Source organism: Lathamus discolor, chromosome 5, assembly GCF_037157495.1.
Source record: "Lathamus discolor isolate bLatDis1 chromosome 5, bLatDis1.hap1, whole genome shotgun sequence".
NCBI classification, from domain to species: domain Eukaryota; kingdom Metazoa; phylum Chordata; class Aves; order Psittaciformes; family Psittacidae; genus Lathamus; species Lathamus discolor.
Window position 1 is genome coordinate 19286822 of NC_088888.1, and position 18225 is coordinate 19305046.

Genomic DNA, 18225 nt, shown 5'->3' on the forward strand with positions numbered 1-18225 from the left:
GGGGCACAATTGTGCACACTCATATGTCTTGTGCAATACCAGGACGCGTGCTTGCAGCTGGCAGCTGAAGGTGGAGGCAGGCAGGACGCTGCCCAGCAGGCTGGTGCCCCAGACCCCAGCACAAGGTAGGAGGACCTGAGAGCGGTCTGGTCAGAGTTCAGGCATGCACATGAAACCTCACGAAACGGGTGGTCTCAGAGTGTTTCACGTCCTCCAGCTGAGTCATGGCCACCAGCACTTCATGCCAGCTTGTTCCCTGCCCACAGTAAACCTGGATGAGCCCCCGTCCTGGTGTCACCCAGGGGTGAGCGGATGTAGGGATGGGGTGAAGCCTGGTGAGGCAGCTGGCCCAGCTCCATCTTGGCCACACTCGGAGGAAGCAATGACCTTATCCCTGCAAAGTGATCCCCTGCAGGTGATGGCAGGAGGACGTGGGGTGCTTCCTTCAGGTCTGATGGCAGCCCCTTGTGTAGGGACTGCAAGGACAGTGCTACACTGGCGTGGTGTGAAGGGCTTTTCTTCAGCGAGGCGGTGGTTCTGTGTATAGCATGCCTACCCAGCACTTTGGGATCGCTCCGGCGTGGAAAGCCAAGCGTGTGCTGTGCTCACCTTAGCTGAAAGCAGAAAGGAGGAGAGTAGGCAGTGCGTGGGAAGGGGGAGGCAGGGAGACCTCGGAAGCCTGGTGACAAATGGCTGCCTGCAGGTGTGGCTGTCCCGCAGTGCGAGTTCTGCAGAGGCTGGGCGGCTTTGGTGATGGCTGGTGCTGCCCTGGCCTCCCCGGGCTTGGCTGGCGATGGGATTGAGTGTGGCCCAATACACAGGTGTCAACTAGCATCTGTCAAGGCCTTTGTGCGGCGTGAACAGGCAATTAAAATCGTGCCGTCTCTTGTTTGTACCTGCTTAGAGGTGCTAGCCTGAGGTTTGTTAAGCCCATTGGTGTTATCTTGCTCCGTCTGCTTACACATCAGTTCAGAGGGGATAAGACAGACTGTTCTACACCCAGGAATAAAATGGATGGCCTCATGTCAAGGCACAACACCGCTGCTCCTTTTCCTTGTCCCAAGGCTGTGCAGCCACAGGGCTGTTGGCTGGGTTAAACATCAGGGGGCTCCTCCAGGAGGTGGTTAGAGCTGTGCTGTGCCAGCCCGGTGGCTGCAGGGTGGCCTCTGTCCCCTGCTCCTCTGTCCCCTGGTCCCTTATGTCCCTGTGTCCCTTATGGTGGGGCTGCTCTCAGCGGGTTGGGAGCGGGGTTTGCCACCTGCTGCTGGCGTTGGTTTGTGTTTGCTGTAGGGTTGTTGGTACGCACGGTGGCTGGACGCGCTTCCTGCTGTAATGAGTGCTGACCCAGGCGCCCCTTGGCACAAAGGCACCAGCTCCTTGTGGAAAAAATTAGGAGGCACTTAGCGAAGTGAGACAGAAAACAAACAGAGCGGGTCAGAGGCTGCGGCCGGCAGCGCCCGCGGGGAGGTCGGGCTCCTGACGCAAGGATGCGGGCGCTCTCCGGACGGAAGCAGGAGGTGGCTGGGAAGCGGCATGGTGGAGCGCTCTGCCCAGCACCCCCGGCCATGCTCCCTGCTCCACAGCTCCCCTCCCTTCCTCCCTTGGCCAGGCAGCGGGACTCGGCCCTGTGCCAGCTCTGGTACCCGACACCTCTCCTCCTCCTCTGCGGATGCCACCAGGCTCGCATGGGCTCAGCCCCCGTGACTTGAGCCGGGGCCTGGCGCTCACCCCAAGAGCAGGGGGTGTGGAAGGGACGCACGCCCCTTCAAATACACCGAACACGGGGCTTGCCCTGGCTCTGTCCTGCTCCCCAGGTATGTCTGCAGGGTCCCTGCCCCTGTTTCTTGGGACACCGGTGTGAGCTGTTGGGGGCTGGGAGCGGAGCTGGGGGCTTGGCTGCGCAAGGGGCAGTGTGTTGAGGGCTTGCTGGGGAGCCATGGGGGGAGCTGGAGCTCTCCCGCCTGTTTTGAGGTGAGATCTGTTTGCTCGGGGACAAGCCGTGGCCCCGGCGGGGCAGCAGGGTGTCAGCTGTGTTTGCAGATCCCCCTGCTAACCCAGGGTCAGGGCTCAGGGCGCCTCCTGCCCCCAGAGGCACCGGCAGGCTGCTGGGAGGAGATGCTGGGATGTTTTCTCTGGAAGCCCAGGTGGCTCCCAAGGGCAAGGCAGGAGCTGTCTGCATGGGAAGGCAGGGGAGTTGTGCTGCAGATGGCTCTGGCATCAACAGGATAGTGCATGACGGGTTGGTGGGGCTCTGGGTTCCAGGCAAACATACCTGTCATCCTGCTCTGGCTTTTCCAAGCAGCCAGCAGGCTTCCCAAATCCCTTTCCACATCCTGCCAGCTGTGTTTTGGCTCCATCGCAGCTGTAGGCTCCCCACCCTGCAGGAACACACCAAGGGAGGAGGCGAGCTGTGCCCAGAGCCACCGAGCACAAGGGACGGGCTCCGCTGCCTTTAACACATACTGGGGCTGGCAGGGACTACAGATCCCAGAATGCTGCTTCCTGCCTGCCTCCTCCCATACCTGGCCGGGAGCAGGCAGGGATGCTGTAGCCGGCAGCAGCGGTGCAGCCGCCTGAGGGGCATGCCCTGGGTGGGCCGGGGGCTCAGCACTGAGAGCCTCGCTGCAGATGACGGCCTGGGAGAGGTGCTGGAACACCCCATGCTGCGCTGCCCGGACTGGAAAAGGACGAGGCAGGCCTGTGGCTTCTCTGGGCGGCTAGTCCCACTGTGCCCCAGGAAGAGGAGGGGGGGACCGGGGAGGGAAGGTCCCTTGCTGGGGCTCCTGGGGCTACCGGGTAGTGGCAGGTGCTGGGCAGGTGGTGATGGGGGAAAAAGAGCGGTGGGTGCTGGGGGAAGGGGAGCAGCAGTGCCAGGGATGCCCTTGGCTTTCCAAGGTGACCCAGGAAAGGGCTGCGAGCGCCCCAGGGAAGAGGGAATAAGAAGCAGCGGTTTGCGTCGGTGGTTCTGGCCGCAGAGGCTGCAGAATTAAATGTGTCTTTTGTGCCGCTGTGCCCCGGGCGTTGGAGGGAGGTGGGGAGGGCAGCGGCTGGACACGGCCTGCCGCGCATATGCTTTGCTCCCAGCCCCGGGATTGGGGGCAGAGAGCTGCAGGCTCACAAATCCCTTAAGAGCCTGCTGCGGAGCAGCTGGCAGCCAGGGCACCCTGGGAAAGCAGTGCTCCTTGTGGAGAGAGGGCTTCCTGCGCCCCGGCTGAAGGACTGAGCCACAGCTTCCCAGAGCCGTTGTGCTGTGCTCTCGCCATTTGCGGGCTCTCTGTGGCTCCCTGTGGAGCACTTACCCGGTGGCATGGCCGGGGGGTTGAAGCCAGCTCTGCCCCTGCCTGGCCTGTGTCCCTCACTCCATGTAAAATTCTCTGTCTGCTTTCCAGGCGGAGAGTGGCCACGAGACTCACTGGGACCTGTGCTGAATCTTGCTGCACAAGATGACAGCAAGAGACGGGCCCCAAGACAGGTAATGCTGGGCTGTGGTGTAGGTGTGGGGGCACGTCCAGGATACCAGGAGGTGGGGGAGAGGACAGGGGCACCCAGCATCTGTGGGACCCTCTCTCCTGCATGCTCACTGGGGTACTGAGCTGTCCCTTCCCTGGGATGCTCAGCTGTTCCATTACAAGCGGGCTGTGACCAGGAGTGTGACTCCCTCCCAGCTCTGTTGACAGCCGCTGTGTCTCTGGGTACCACGTGCCAGCCTCCCACTGCCTTCGTACCTTCCTGGGGAGGGTCTCCCATGGCCCTCCTGCATCCCAGATGTGGGATGTGGGGCAGGACAATAAATTCCATCTTCCCTCCTCCTCCTCCTGGTGCCTCCCACTGCTGTAGATAGAAGCAATGCCTGTTGCCTCCCTGCCCACCGTCCCACTCCAAACCGCTCTGTCCCCTCTGCAGGTACAAAGCTGTCTGGCTGATCTTCTTCATTCTCGGCCTGGGAACACTGCTGCCATGGAATTTCTTCATGACCGCCAGGGAGGTGAGGGCTTCCCTCCTGCTGTTGCCCATGACACTGATCATCCCCTGTCACATCTAGGGACCATGGTGTAGGTGTGGCAGCACAGCACAGAAGAGCCCCCAGTTTACTGCAGGAGACAGAAGCATGGGTGACTTGGCTGGGACGAGTTGTGCTGAGGCAGCAGGAGGGCTGGGCATGGGGCCGGAGGAGGACAAGGGTTGCCTGCGTGTGCTACGGGGAGACCTCGCAGCACCAGGGCCCCACCAGGCTCCTTCCCTCGCAGTATTTCATCAGCCGCCTCGCAGACCCGGAGGAGAGCAGCCGCGGCTGGAACCAGACCGGTGAGGCTCCTGCGTCCCCATCCTACCTGCAGTCCATGTTTGACAACTTCATGACTCTCTGCGCCATGGTGCCCCTCCTCATCTTCACCTGCCTCAACTCCTTCATCCACCAGCGGTGAGCCTTGCCCCGTCCTTGCCATTGCCAGCCCCCACTGGGCTGCCCAGCCCTGGCCCATCCTGCCCCAGCTCTGAGCCAAGCTGCAGCCTGCTCAGTCAAGTCAAAGGCAAAACACCAGCCTCCGGTTCCCATGGGAGAGCTTGGCACCAGCCTCACAGGCTTTTGGTGGGTGGGTTTTCCTCACTGAGACCCTCTCCTGCAGGATTCCCCAGCAGATCCGCATCTCGGGCAGCCTGGTGGCCATTGGGCTGGTGTTTTTAGTCACTGCGATCATGGTGAAGGTTGCCATGGAGCCTCTTCCCTTCTTCGTCTTTACCATGATCAGCATCGTCTTCATCAACTGTGAGTAAGGCAGTGGGGGGAAGCAAAGGGGCACAGCCCCATGGGTAGGGAGAAAAACATGAAACTCACTGAGGGAGAGCCAAGGAGGAGGGGGACCTGCCTTGCCTTGCAGGGCAAGGGCCTTGGCTCCCTGCAGAGGTGCAGTCCATCCTTGCTTTTGGTTTCTCATTTCTGCTCATCTTTTCCCTTTGCAGCCTTTGGAGCCATCCTCCAGAGCAGCCTCTTTGGGCTGGCAGGGCTCCTGCCTGCCAGCTACACAGCTCCCATCATGAGTGGGCAGGGCTTGGCAGGCACCTTTGCTGCTTTGGCGATGATCTTCAGTATTGCCAGTGAGTAATCCCAGCCCTGTGGGTGACTGGGCCTTTCCAGAGCACTGCTGTTGACAGGATCTGCTGGGATCATGCTGTAGGGTTGGGTGGGAGATTGCAGCAGAGCCTTTTCCTACCGGCCCTCATCATCTTCATGCTTTTTCCCCCGTCTCCTCCCTTCCTGTGCTCCAGTTGGCGCCCAGCAGCCCGAGAGCTTCATTGGTTACTTCACCACGGCCTGTGTGGCGATCGTGCTGGCAATCTTCTCCTACATCCTTCTGCCCCGCATGGTGAGACTTGGTCACCCTGGTGGGGAAGGCAGTGGGGATGTGGGACCTTTGTGCACCATGGCAGGAGGACTGCAGCCCACCAGCACCCCAGCAGTGGCTCCTACCAGCCTTCACCTCCTGGGTCAGGGCAAGCTCTACCCTGTTCCAAGGGACCTCTCTGGGATACTGGTACTGTGGGAATGAGCCCCTGGGTAAGCAGGAAAGCATCAGTATCAGACACAAGTGGAGGGAACTCTTCGCCCATCTTGCCTATTGCTGCTGTCACCATGCAGCCCCTGACAGCCTTCTTTCCTCAGGTGTGAGTGAGTTCTCTGTGGCTGTCTCTCTGCAGGATTTCTTCCGATACTACTCCATGAAGGACAAGACAGAGTACAGTGTGTACAATGCAGAGCTGGAGACCAAGAGAGACCTGATTAAAAAAGGTGAGGGACTGAGAAGAGGAAAAGGAAAAAGGAAGAGCAGAGAGGAAGAACGAGGCAGAAGGACTAAACCAGATCTCGGCTTTCTGGGGTCTGCTATGCCCTACTTGTGTCTCTCCCTGCAGATGAGCCCAATGGGATGGAGCAGAATAACTCAAAGGTCATCCCTATCCACAACCCTGATGAGAAGCCCTCGGTCATTGCTATTTTTAAGAAGGTCTGTGGGTTGCCAGCGACCCCTGCCCTGACCCTCATATCAGGGGATGAGGAGACCAGCCCTGCGCTGGTCTCTTGCGTTGTGTTTGGTACCAGCCTCTTTCTTTCACCTGTCTAGCTCTGGGTCATGGCTGTGTCTGTCTGCTTCGTCTTCACTGTCACCATCGGCGTCTTTCCTGCCATCACAGCTAAGGTGTCCACTGTCCTCGGAGAGGGAAACAAATGGGGTAAGTGTGGCCAGGGATGGGGCGGGGTAGGAGGAAACGGCAAACAAATGGGGGAGAAAAAGTGAGGCTTGAAGTAGTAGGTATGTGTGGTGGTTTGACCCTGTCTGGATGCCAGGTGCCCACCAAAGCCGCCTCCTAAATGGACAGGGGAGAGAAAATGTAACAAAAGGCTTGTTGGTTGAGATAAGGACAGGGAGAGATCATTCACCAATTACCATCACGGGCAAAACAGACTTGCCTTGGGGAAATGAGTTTAATTTGGGGAAATTAGTTTAATTTATTAGAGCAGGGTAATGAGAAATAAAAACTAAGCCATAAACCAACTTTCCCCTACCTTTCTCTTCTTCCCAGGCTTAACTTTACTTAGTATTTATTTACCTCCTCCCCCCCAGCAGTGCAGGGGGATGAGGAATGGAGGCTGTGGTCAGTTCATCACGTTTCTGCTGCTCCTTCCTCCTCTGGGGAAGACTCTTCACACTTTTCCCCTGATCCACTGTGGGGTCCCTCTCACAGGAGACAGCCCTCCATGAACTTCTCCAACAGGAAACCTGCCCATGGCGTGCAGTTCTTCACAGACTGCTCCACCATGGGTCTCCTGTGTGGTCACAGGTCCTTCAGCAAACCTGCTCTGGTGCAGGCTCCTCTCACCACAAGGTCACAGCTCCTGCCAGGAGCCTGCTCCAGCGCGGGCTTCCCACCAGGTCACAGCCTCCTTTGGGCAAGCCTCTGCTGTGGCGTGGGGTCCTCCTTGGGCTGCAGGTGGAGATCTGCTCCACCATGGACCTCTACGGGCCGGAGGGGCACAGCTGCCTCACCACGGTCTGCAACACAGGCTGCAGGGGAATCTGCTTTGTCTATGTTGTCCCAGAGCTGCTACCACTGGTGCTGATGAGCTCAGCCTCAGGCAGTGGTGGGTCTGTCTCGGAGCCGGCTGGCATTGGCTCTGTTGGACACAGGGAAAGCTTCTGGCAGCTTCTCTCAGGAGCCTCCCCTGTAGCTCTCCTCCTACTAAAACCTTGCCACACAAACCCGATAGAGTATGCCTGAGGGGAAGAAGAAACTGCTGTGTACAGTGGTTTGGATGTGGACACTGGCCTGGCTGGGAGACCATTCCAGGGCTTAGTGGGAAACCAGGATGACCTAGACCCAAAATACAGTCTCCATGTGAGTGGCAGGAGGCCCTGGGGCACCCTGGGCTCATCAGTTACCTTCTCCCCCCTTCTGCAGGTTTATACTTCATCCCTGTCTCCTGTTTCCTGCTCTTTAATGTCTTTGACTGGACAGGACGGAGTCTCACTGCCCTCTTCACATGGGTAAGCATGGGGCAGGGAGCAAAGGCAGACCAGTGCCCAGGCAGACCCCAGCCCCAGCCATGGCTCTTGCTGAGGCTACCATCCATGGATTGGAACAGGAAGGAGGTGCAGAGCAACTCCTGCCTGGGTCTTAGGTGCTAAGCAGCGATTTATGGGTCAGAGCCGAGAACCACAGTGTTGTCCTCTCCTCCCACCCCTCCTTTGGCATGGCTTGGATGAAGCTGCCTCCTCCACTTCAGCCTCTTTGTAAACAAACCTTCACTCCAGCTATGCACACAGCGAGACAGGACGGCGGCAGGGGAAGAGGGTGAAAGACAGGGCAGCCCAAAATAAAACCTCTGGACTCAGCACAGGACAAAGCTGCTTTAAAGAGCCTTGTCCTGGGAGCAGGGCAGAGCCATGCCATGTGGGTCACAGAGCTGCCCCTGACCCATCCCCTTGCTCCTTTCTCCCCTGCCTGGTGCAGAGTTGCTGGGGCTGAGGGATGGGAGCTGTAATGGGGGTGGCTGAGGAAGGGGCCTGTCCTGTCTGTGTCTCTTCCTGCCCCTTCACCCACCCCCCTAGCGCTGTTTCCCCCCGTATTGTTCAGGCTGTTTGTTTAGAGGAGCTCCTCAGCACAACACATGCTGTGGGTCTCTCCGGGCCTGGCTTCCCCACAGCCTGAAGCTGCTTCTCCCCTGGCCACCACTGCTGGCTGCTCTTGGCCTTGGCCATGAGCCGCATTGCCTGGTGTCCAGGCCACAGCCTCTCTGGTGGGATGACCCAGCAGGAGACATTTCCAAAACAAGGCTGTGTGGAAAGTCTGACTGTGTGTGTGGTTTGGGCCTCATTTCCCTGGTTGGGGCCCCACTTGCTCCTTTTCTCCTCCTCAAGCAGAAGAGGCTGTTGCTCTTGCTAGTTTGCCCCGGGATGCAGCAGCTGTCCTAACTTCAGCTTCCCCCATGTTCATGCAGTGTCCCTTGGCTATGCCAGCTCAGGAGCTCCTGAGGCAGCTGTGGGTCCCTCCTGACCTGAGACCAAAGAGCCCCATCATGTGCAACCCTGGCACCTCACTGAGGGGACCCCAGATGGAGCCAGGAATGTCTGGTACCAGGGGCTCGGTCCCAGCTGCAGGAACAACATGGGGATGGTGCCTCTTCATCCCAGCCTCACATGTCCAGGAACTCTGCTAGGATCCGGGATGACCATAACTCAGTCTGTGCTATTCCCAGCACTGTCCAGAACAGCCCCAGCATAATCCCTTTCCCAGATTGCTGGATCTTACCCCACTTGGCTGGGGGATGGTGTAGGAGGCTGAGGAGCTGGTTAAGGCCCACTTTGCAGGCCCTGAGGTGCCAGAGGGGAATTACCTCAGCCAGCCTTGTCTTCGAGGCTGCAGGAAGAGACTGTATGAGCATAAACAAGGCTCTCCTGCCTGCCTGTTTTTTCCAGCAAGGGTTTAGCAGTAGCCCACAAGCCCAGCTCAGTGTTTTGGCTCTAATGCTGCTGCTCTCCAGGTTGGCTGGGGCAGGACTTTCAGACCTCCTTACCATAGTTAGGTGGTGATGCTCAGATTTGTTGCAGCAGAGAAAGTCTCTCAGCATCTGTGCCATCTCTGTGGCTCCTCAGCCCCAGTGTAGTAGTGACAGCCTCTGTAGAGCCCCAGCTGGCATCCCATGGGATAGAGAATATCCCCTCCTGAGCTGCTCAGTGACCTGTGTTTTTCTCCCAGCCCGGGAAGGACAGCTGTCTCCTGCCAGTGATGGTGGCCCTCCGTGTCATCTTTATCCCTCTTTTCATGCTGTGCAACGTGCAACCCCGTGACTACCTGCCTGTTGTATTCTCACACGATGCCTGGTACATCGTCTTCATGATCTTCTTCTCTGTCTCCAACGGCTACCTGGCCAGCCTCTGCATGTGCTTCGGGCCCAAGTGAGTAAGAGCTGTGGATGTGGAAGGGCTGTTTCCAGCCCAGATGCCAGCCCCAGCATGACTGCTGGGGCCTGCGTCTGCTCAGCTCTCGCATCTTGAGAAGGGGGTGCAGGCGCAGAGGGGAACCTCAGGGAATCCCGCTACCTCAGGGCAGACAACCCCAGTGTCCCATCTGCCTTGTGCCTCCACATCCTAGAGATGAGGAAGCTGTTGTTTGGGCTCCCCATTTCCCTCACCTGCCATGCTGGCGAGCACAGCACCCACAGCAGGGTGAGCAGCCTTGCTGGGGCTCAGCCAGGCAGGCTGCAGTGCATGGGGGCAGGAGCCAGGGAGGGGTGTCCCTGGCTCTGGAAGCTTGAGGGAAGCCTGCCTGATGCACTCTGCTTTTATGAGCCCCTGCTTTGGAGGCAGGCTCTTGGGGCCAAGGTGGATTTGTTCTTGCTGTTCCTCTGTGCAGAGGAGCACAGCTTCTGGCTCCTCTGTGGCCTCCTCTCAGCTCTTCGTTGAACTTAGCAGGGCATGGGACACGCATCGCCTAGGACACATCTGATAACCTGTTTTTCCACCTAGGAAAGTGCTTGCCCATGAAGCAGAGACAGCTGGAGCTGTCATGGCCTTTTTCCTGTCACTGGGCTTGGCCTTAGGAGCTGCCGTCTCCTTTTTGTTCCGAATTCTCATCTAGCAGAGGTACCTGGAGGGTGCAGGGACACTGAGAGACGGCTCCGCATCCTCCTCCAAGACCCTGGACACCTTGGCACTGTGGGGAGATAACCCCTCACGCCTGCCCCTGCCAAACCACACTGCCACAGCAGATGTTAGACCCAGGGACGGTTCCACTCCTGCAGGACTGGCCTGGCTCCTGCCATGCTTGGCTGTGTGATGCCTTCAGGCCTACGTGCCTTCTCCTTCCCCGTGCTGTGTGTGTGTGTGTAAGACCCCCGGGATCTCGCAGAGGTCCAGCTGCCTCCCACGCTGTGTAATTTCCCCAGCTCAAGGCCAAAAGCCATTCCCAGCCTCCTTGTCTTGACGGAGTTGAGGGCTGGTATCCAGTGTTATTCCTCACTTGCCCTTGTCCCCGAGGCACCGAGGGACGTGCTCTCCTCTCTTTGCAGGGGGCTGGGAACATCCCACTTCTGCTGCTGAGACTGCAAGCAGGCAGGAGAGCCCCAGCCAGCCTCCCATCCCTGCTGCCTGCTCGGCGCACATCCCGCTGCCCAGCAGTATCCCTGAGCATAGACATCTGTGTCCCACCCACATAAAGACCCCACACCGTGGCTAGGCTGAGGGAGGAGGGGGTCTCCACACTCCACCTTCTCCCCCTCTCCTTGCCTTTGTCCCCTACTTTGTGTGTGATTGTTACTGTGTTTCTGCTTCCTAGTTGTGTGACGGGATGTCCCACTGCGGGCTGCCGGAGGAGACGCAGCAGCTCCCTTCCCACCCAGGCTGCCCTCCCTGTGCCCGCCTGAGCTGCAGGGGGAGGCCTCACCTTCCCCTTGGCTTCCCCATCCCTCATCTGTGTAAACGCGTCTGTACAGTTGCCGTTTTCTATAAAAACACTGAAACACCCTTTGGGTATGTGTGTGTCTCCATCGCCACACGGCAGAGAGCTGTGGAGGGGCTAAGGGACGGAGGCAGCAGGCATTGCCATAGCCAGCACTGGGCGGTGAAGTGGCTTGTGCTCCCCCAGCGGGCAGGCTCAGTGGAGAGCCAGCACGGGGACGGGTCGCAGCCCTCAGGGTTCACCAGGGACCACCGGCACTTACGAGCAGGGAATGGACCTGCGTATTTCGGGGTGCACGGACCCGCAGCACACGCACCCGAAAGCTTTCCTTGTGCCTGCAACAGCCGCAGTGCCACCTCCTGCTCCGGGGGCGGCACTGCACCGCCTGCCGGCGGCTGCCACCCCGCGGCATCCCCAGCCTCAGCGAAGGCTGTGAGGCAGGGTCCCCTCATCCCCCCTCCGGCTTCCCTGCGCCTGCAGCCCCGACAGGGAGGATAGAACATGAGATTTATTTTACCCTTGAATGCTAAAAGTCTAGCACGCCCAAACGCTGTTTTCCAACGGGATCCCCGCAGCCCGTCTCCTGCCATCTTCCCCCCTCCTCATCCACAAGGTCTGCTTGCAGCCAGCCGCTGGACGGCAGAGCTGCGCGGCTCTCAGCCTCGGGAATGCCGCTGCGGCAGCAGAAACCTCCCAGGCCCGCAGCCGTGCGGAGCCCAGCACCAGCCGCCACCGCCAGCACCACTCACGACCCCTCTGGAAGCCTCTGGAAGTGCCTCACTACTGCTGCTCACCGTGATGGTGTTCTTCCGCTGCCGGCAGCAGGCCCGGAAACGGCATGAAGCTGAAGACTGCGGCCCGCCTCCACCATGGCAGCCGCCGTTAAAACGGCAACGCTGGTTGCCGCTTACTGTGAGCTGCCAGAACCAGGGACGCTTTAAGGCGGAAGGAGACGGTGTGTGCTGAGTCCCGGCCGTGCCTAGAAAAGGCGGCCGGGGGAAGCCGCCTCCCTTTCGGCTGTTGCTCTCCCCTGGAACGGTGGGCGTTGTGCGGGCTGTGGCGCACGGCCGGGCCGGGCCTCCCGTGGTTCTCCTAGGTGCTCACGGGCTGTGCTTGCTTTGTAGATGCCTGAGCAAGTGCAGTGCAATGAGGAGGATGCGGAGACGTTCGCCTTCCAGGCGGAGATCGCCCAGCTCATGTCGCTCATCATCAACACCTTCTACTCCAACAAGGAGATCTTCCTGCGGGAGCTCATCTCCAACGCCTCCGACGTGAGCACGGTCCCCTTCCTCGGCGCAGCGGGGAGGCTGATGTCCCGTGGGGTGCCCGGGGAGAGGCGGGTGCCTGCTGTGGGAGGGCGGTGTGTGCTGAGTGGGGGGGCGGCGGTGAGCATCACTCTCTCCCTTAGGCACTGGATAAGATCCGCTATGAAAGCCTGACTGACCCCTCAAAGCTAGACAGTGGTAAGGATCTCAAGATTGACATAGTCCCCAACTCCCGGGAGCGCACACTCACCTTGGTGGACACTGGCATTGGGATGACAAAAGCAGACCTCATCAACAACCTGGGCACCATTGCCAAATCTGGAACCAAAGCCTTCATGGAAGCCCTGCAGGTGGGTTGTCTTTAGCTGCATGAGGTTCCTAGGGCCTGGGCCACAGGCTTGTACTGGAATATAACCATACCCATGCTGCCTTTTTGGCTGTGGGAGCTGTTGGTGTACCCAGCTGTGCTTCCGCACCTTCCCAGCGGCAGGGAGAAGCCGAGGGTAGGGCTGGCTGCCTGCTGACACTTGCGTTTTTCTTTGCATGCTTGACCCAGTTCTTGCTGCTGTGAATCAGCTGTAGACATCTCTTGTTTCTTCACTGATCTGTCAATCTTCCTCTTCTTTCACAGGCTGGTGCAGACATTTCCATGATTGGACAGTTTGGTGTCGGTTTCTATTCGGCCTATCTAGTGGCTGAGAAGGTGGTTGTCATTACCAAGCACAATGATGATGAGCAGTATGCTTGGGAGTCATCAGCTGGGGGCTCCTTCACTGTCCGACCTGACCATGGTATGTATTGTACAGAAAATCCACATAATATATTTACCTGCTGGAAGCATTCCTTTTTTTGGTGCTTCCCAGAGCTATGCTGCATTGTCAGTCACGCTCGTTAGGTATCAAGTAGCGTTTAGAATCAAGAAGCTGGTCCTACTTGGAGTCAGCCCTTTAGCACTATACCTTGAAACGCTAATGTTTTTCTCAATGCACGGTAGGTGAGCCCATTGGACGGGGCACCAAAGTGATCCTGTACTTAAAGGAGGATCAGACAGAGTACTTGGAGGAGCGGCGTGTCAAAGAGGTGGTGAAGAAGCACTCTCAGTTCATTGGCTACCCCATCACACTCTATGTACGTAAGGGAAGGACTGTGGGGACCCATTGGGAAGCTTGGACGCAGGGGTGGGTGATGTTGTGAGCAACAGCCCAGAAAAGGGCAGAGTAACTTCTGGTCCCTCACATAGCTTCAGGCTGCTGGGTATTGAGCAGTGGTGCTTCCAGCTTCTGTGGCCAGAGATAATTTGAGGCTGGGGTGGAGGTGGTGGGTATCCAGACACACTTTGGGCCTTTGATCTGTGCAGCCGGAGGTCATCTAAACCAGCCACGGAGGCTTGGTGGTTTTGTGCCCTTTGTCTCATTTTCTCAGACACAGCTTTTGGTTGCACGTGCTGTGGAGGTACTTTGAGGCCTGGCTTCACGAGAAGCCCTGTTTTCAGATGTTGCATTTATTGGGCCTTGGAGGATACTAATTTCTCTCACCTGGAGCAAAAGGATTCCTGGTAACAGTTGCCTGGGGATAAACCTGACTGCTGCTTGTCCCTTTCTCCATAGACTGAGAAGGAGCGTGAGAAAGAGATCAGTGATGATGAGGCAGAGGAGGAGAAAGATGAAAAGGAAGAGGAAGAGTCAGCATCTAAAAACGAGGAGAAACCCAGAATTGAGGATGTGGGCTCTGATGAGGAGGAAGAGGAAGGAGATAAAGGCAAGAAGAAGACGACCAAGAAAATCAAGGAGAAATATATTGACCAGGAGGAGCTGAACAAGACCAAGCCTATTTGGACACGCAACCCTGACGACATCACCCAGGAGGAGTACGGCGAGTTCTATAAGAGCCTTACCAATGACTGGGAGGACCATCTGGCTGTCAAGGTGAGTGCTGGACCACCCTGGCTTCCAGGGTGAGGCAGAGGGCCCCTTTCCAGCCCACCGCATGGCTGGGCCTCAGGGGGACTGAGGACTCCAGGCCACTTGGTGCCTCAGCCTGCACTGCAACTCTGATGCAGGTGGAGCGGTTGGTAGTGCCAGCCTAGAACCAGGATGGAAGCGTGTTTGGCCTCAGAGAGACATAACTTGTCTGTCCAGGCCTGCTGGATAGCAGAGACCCCTGGCATGTAGGAGGAAGTGAGGCTGAGGAGGAACAAATGCAGGCTGCTTGGATGTGCCAGGCTGCCAGTCCGAGTGCTGACGAGCAGTAGTTCAGCCTGCCCACAGTGGGCCCTGGGGCAGAAGGGAAGCACCAGGGCAGCTGTTTTTCTTTCCTGTCTCTGCAGCACTTCTCTGTGGAAGGGCAGCTGGAGTTCAGGGCCCTGCTTTTCATCCCGCGCCGTGCCCCTTTTGACCTCTTTGAGAACAAGAAAAAGAAGAATAACATTAAGCTGTATGTGAGGCGTGTCTTCATCATGGACAGCTGTGATGAGCTCATCCCCGAGTACCTAAGTAAGAGCCCCTTACCTCTGTGTCCCAGTATGGAGCTAGGACTACCACAGACTGTGGTACTGCTCCCAGTACAGAGTGGCACGACCGGCGTGGGCACACAGCAGTCAGTGTCTTAACGCTTTTCCTCCTGTGATGAAGCTCTTAACCTGATGCCTGTTTTCATTTCCCCTACTCAGACTTTATCCGGGGTGTTGTGGACTCTGAGGACCTGCCTCTGAACATCTCTCGTGAGATGCTCCAGCAGAGCAAGATCCTCAAGGTGATCCGGAAAAACATTGTGAAGAAGTGTTTGGAGCTCTTCTCCGAGCTGGCAGAGGACAAGGAGAACTACAAGAAATTTTATGAGGCTTTTTCCAAGAATCTGAAGGTGAGCTGGCACCCTGCACCTGCAGGACGGGGCGGCCCATGACCTGTCTGCCTTGAAGAGCAGCCTTGTCCCTGTGCAATGTCTTCTCTGCGTGGGTGTTGGGATACAGTGGGTTTTGCAAGTGCCCCAGAGACTCTGTGGGCAGCTGGCTGCCCTAAGCCCAACACTGAAATGATCGGGGGTGGGCAGAGGCGGCTGTGCCTCAGAGGCGGCCAAGTGCATGCACTTCCCGTGCTGGAGGGTTCATGCATCTCCTCTGCTCCCAGCTGGGCGTCCATGAGGACTCAACCAACCGAAAGCGCCTTTCAGAGCTGCTGTGTTATCACACATCTCAGTCGGGTGATGAGATGACTTCGCTTTCAGAGTACGTGTCCCGTATGAAGGACAACCAGAAGAGTATCTACTACATCACAGGTGAGCCAGAGCTTCTCTGTGTCGTAGTGAGGTGAAGGCAGGTTACCTGCTGACCAGCCCCTGACTTAAGAGCAGGTTTTTCCAGGTAGGTGCTGATGATCTCAGCAGACCTTCCTGGCTGAATCACAGCCTGTCCCTGGGTGCTGGAGGAAGACCACCAGGCTTAGAGCCCTGGCTGCATCCAGTTTCATGCTAGGGGTTCTGAGCGACTGGTGCTGTTTGTCCTGCTGAAACCAGCTCTTATGTCTTGGTGACATTTCATTTCTACACCTCACAAACACAGGGGAGAGTACGGAGCAGGTTGCCAACTCAGCCTTTGTGGAACGCGTGCGGAAGCGTGGCTTTGAGGTGGTGTACATGACAGAGCCCATTGATGAGTACTGCGTGCAGCAGCTCAAGGAGTTTGATGGCAAGACTGTGGTATCCGTCACCAAAGAGGGGCTGGAGCTGCCTGAGGATGAGGAGGAGAAAAAGAAGATGGAGGAGAGCAAGGCCAAGTTGGAGACCCTCTGCAAACTCATGAAGGAGATCCTGGACAAGAAGGTGGAGAAGGTGAGATGGGCAGGGTGTGCAGCTCTGGGCTGGAGGGAGCAGAGCTGGCTCTCCTCTGTGATACAGGCAAGGGCCCCAGCTCAACGCATGCCTCTCATCTCCTGCAGAGGAGCCGCTAAAGGAGACTGGAGATCCCAGCATGCACCATCTTGCTCTAAGCAGCCAGGCTGCAGGCGAGGGGCACTTACCCAAAAACGTGCATTGATGGGAGAAGGTAAGTGTCAGAAACATCAGCGGGTGCTGAAGGTGCTGGCTGAGCTGTCCGAACCGATCTGTGCAGCAGTACTGGAGCTGCTTGGAGGATCTGTGCTTGCTTTGGGGTGTCCTCAGGTGAACCTGGGGCAAAGACCTCTGTGGTATCCTGTGTGTTGTGGCTGGGCCTAGTCCAGGGTGTATGGACCTTGTTCAGCTAACCCTTGGCTATGTTGGCAGGTAACTGTCTCAAACCGGTTGGTCTCATCTCCCTGCTGCATCGTCACCAGCACCTACGGCTGGACAGCCAACATGGAGCGCATCATGAAGGCTCAGGCACTGCGAGACAACTCTACTATGGGCTATATGATGGCCAAGAAGCACCTGGAGATCAACCCTGACCACCCAATTGTGGAAACCCTCCGCCAGAAGGCTGATGCTGACAAGAATGACAAAGCTGTCAAAGATCTGGTGGTGCTACTCTTTGAGACTGCTCTGCTCTCCTCTGGCTTCTCCCTGGAGGATCCACAAACCCATTCCAACCGCATCTACAGGATGATCAAACTGGGGCTTGGTAGGTGTCCATGCAGCTTCTCAGGGCTGAAAGCAGGTCTGAAAGCAAGTAAGCTGGTCAGGGTAGCGTGTACTGTCTTGGGGCAGGGAGGCCAGTAACTGTGCTGCTGGTGTGCTGTGCAGAACTAGCTCCCTACATAAGGTGGCTAGGAGCAAGTGAAGTCTGGAATTAAGGTACTTTGGGTGGGTCTCAGGGCTCTGAGTGGACTGTCCTGTCCTCCCCAGGGCAAGGAGCCACTGCCAAGCTGCTCAGATCTCAAACTGAGGTGTTTCTTATTACTTCAGAGTGGATGTCAAAAATCTGTTGTGGGAGATATGACCTATTTGATAAACAGCTTGTGCTTGGACTCAGCTTTCTTTCCTCCAAATTCGCTATTTAGCTAAAAATGTAAATCAGGAGATGTGGCTTGGCATAACTACTGGATGCTAATAGTCCTGTCCTTCAGACTGTGGGCAGAAAATGCCTTTGGGATCAGGTGTCACTTGGAGGTCTCATCCTTCCCTTTTCTTCCTTCTCCCAGGCATTGATGAAGATGAGGTGACTGCAGAGGTACCCAGTGCAGCTGCCCCTGATGAAGTTCCCCCTCTGGAGGGAGATGAAGATACATCCCGCATGGAAGAGGTAGACTAAAGCAAGAGGAAGCCTCTTCTCTCACCTGCCAGGCCTCTGCCCCTTATCATGTCTGCTTAGAAGGGGGGGTCTGCTGCCACCAGCTGCTACTGACTCCTTGGTGGTGTCTGTTTTCTTGGGTTTGCTTGTGTGGGGTTGTTTCTGGCAGGGTGCAGGACGTCATCATTCCCCGTTTCTCAGTAGTGAATGATTCAGACAGCCTCAGGCATGTCTGTTCTGTGTCTTTCTGCTTGTGTAGGAACAGCTCCCACCAGCTGATGGGGAGCGGAGGTGAGGAGGCATCAGACTTCTCTGTTCCCACCAGGGGGTCTTCCATGTTCCCAGTAGGCATCAAACCTTGTTCTACTGGGGTGGGAGAGCCCTTCCTCTGAGCTGCTGCTTCCCTGAACCCCCAGGGTAGGATATTGTATTTCAGTTATGTTTTGTTTATTTTCCTGGGGCTTTTATGTTCTTCTGAAATTAAAATATTGAAGAATGGGATTTACCTACCAGGGTCCTTTGTGTTTCATGCTTACCTTACAGAGGAAAGGGTCTCAGCCTGTGCCTGAGGGTAATGGGCCATTGATCTCTCCCCTACACTGTGACTGGTTTTCACACTGCTTTAGGTGATCTCTACCATATCCTATGCCTGCCCAGGCACCAAGAAGGGGGTAGGAGAAACACAAGGCCTGCTGTGGAGGCAGGGCCATCTCCAGTGGGCAGCTCTCCAGCTCTGGACTGCTGCATACCCACAGACTGGGAACAAACATGTTCCAAACTGCACACGGAGCTGCTGCCAGTGCCTGAGCC

General features: G+C 57.3%; 2 protein-coding genes across 8 annotated transcripts in view; both read left to right on the forward strand.

Annotated features, from left to right (window-relative positions):
* The window catches only part of SLC29A1 (solute carrier family 29 member 1 (Augustine blood group)), a 34166-nt gene extending 23151 nt beyond the window's left edge, over positions 1 to 11015 (forward strand). For 4 of the 5 annotated variants that reach the window (XM_065679991.1, XM_065679992.1, XM_065679989.1 and 1 more), the window contains 12 exons: positions 3390 to 3472; positions 3904 to 3985; positions 4248 to 4420; positions 4626 to 4765; positions 4960 to 5094; positions 5266 to 5363; positions 5695 to 5785; positions 5908 to 5999; positions 6117 to 6225; positions 7453 to 7538; positions 9250 to 9449; positions 10020 to 11015. In XM_065679991.1, the coding sequence (XP_065536063.1) occupies positions 3444 to 3472; positions 3904 to 3985; positions 4248 to 4420; positions 4626 to 4765; positions 4960 to 5094; positions 5266 to 5363; positions 5695 to 5785; positions 5908 to 5999; positions 6117 to 6225; positions 7453 to 7538; positions 9250 to 9449; positions 10020 to 10131 (1347 nt within the window). In that variant the 5' untranslated portion in view covers positions 3390 to 3443 and the 3' untranslated portion in view covers positions 10132 to 11015. Of the gene's footprint in view, positions 1 to 1552; positions 1815 to 3389; positions 3473 to 3903; positions 3986 to 4247; positions 4421 to 4625; positions 4766 to 4959; positions 5095 to 5265; positions 5364 to 5694; positions 5786 to 5907; positions 6000 to 6116; positions 6226 to 7452; positions 7539 to 9249; positions 9450 to 10019 lie in introns of those variants that run through there. The other variant, XM_065679994.1, reaches the window with a different exon arrangement.
* Positions 11016 to 11900: 885 nt separating this feature from the next.
* HSP90AB1 (heat shock protein 90 alpha family class B member 1) lies at positions 11901 to 17920 on the forward strand. 3 transcript variants are annotated; one of them, XM_065679986.1, is made up of 12 exons: positions 11901 to 11988; positions 12075 to 12221; positions 12359 to 12565; positions 12847 to 13006; positions 13210 to 13343; positions 13823 to 14140; positions 14542 to 14707; positions 14884 to 15074; positions 15341 to 15488; positions 15772 to 16040; positions 16473 to 16806; positions 17327 to 17920. In XM_065679986.1, exons 2-12 carry the CDS (start codon positions 12075 to 12077, stop codon positions 17434 to 17436), a joined length of 2184 nt encoding a protein of 727 aa, XP_065536058.1. In that variant the 5' UTR covers positions 11901 to 11988; the 3' UTR covers positions 17437 to 17920. The 3 variants fall into 3 exon arrangements, with proteins under 3 accessions (XP_065536058.1, XP_065536059.1, XP_065536060.1); XM_065679987.1 differs by lacking the exon at positions 17327 to 17920 and having other exon boundaries at positions 15772 to 16254; positions 16473 to 16717; XM_065679988.1 differs by lacking the exons at positions 16473 to 16806; positions 17327 to 17920 and adding an exon at positions 16148 to 16242.
* The last annotated feature ends 305 nt before the right edge of the window (positions 17921 to 18225 follow it).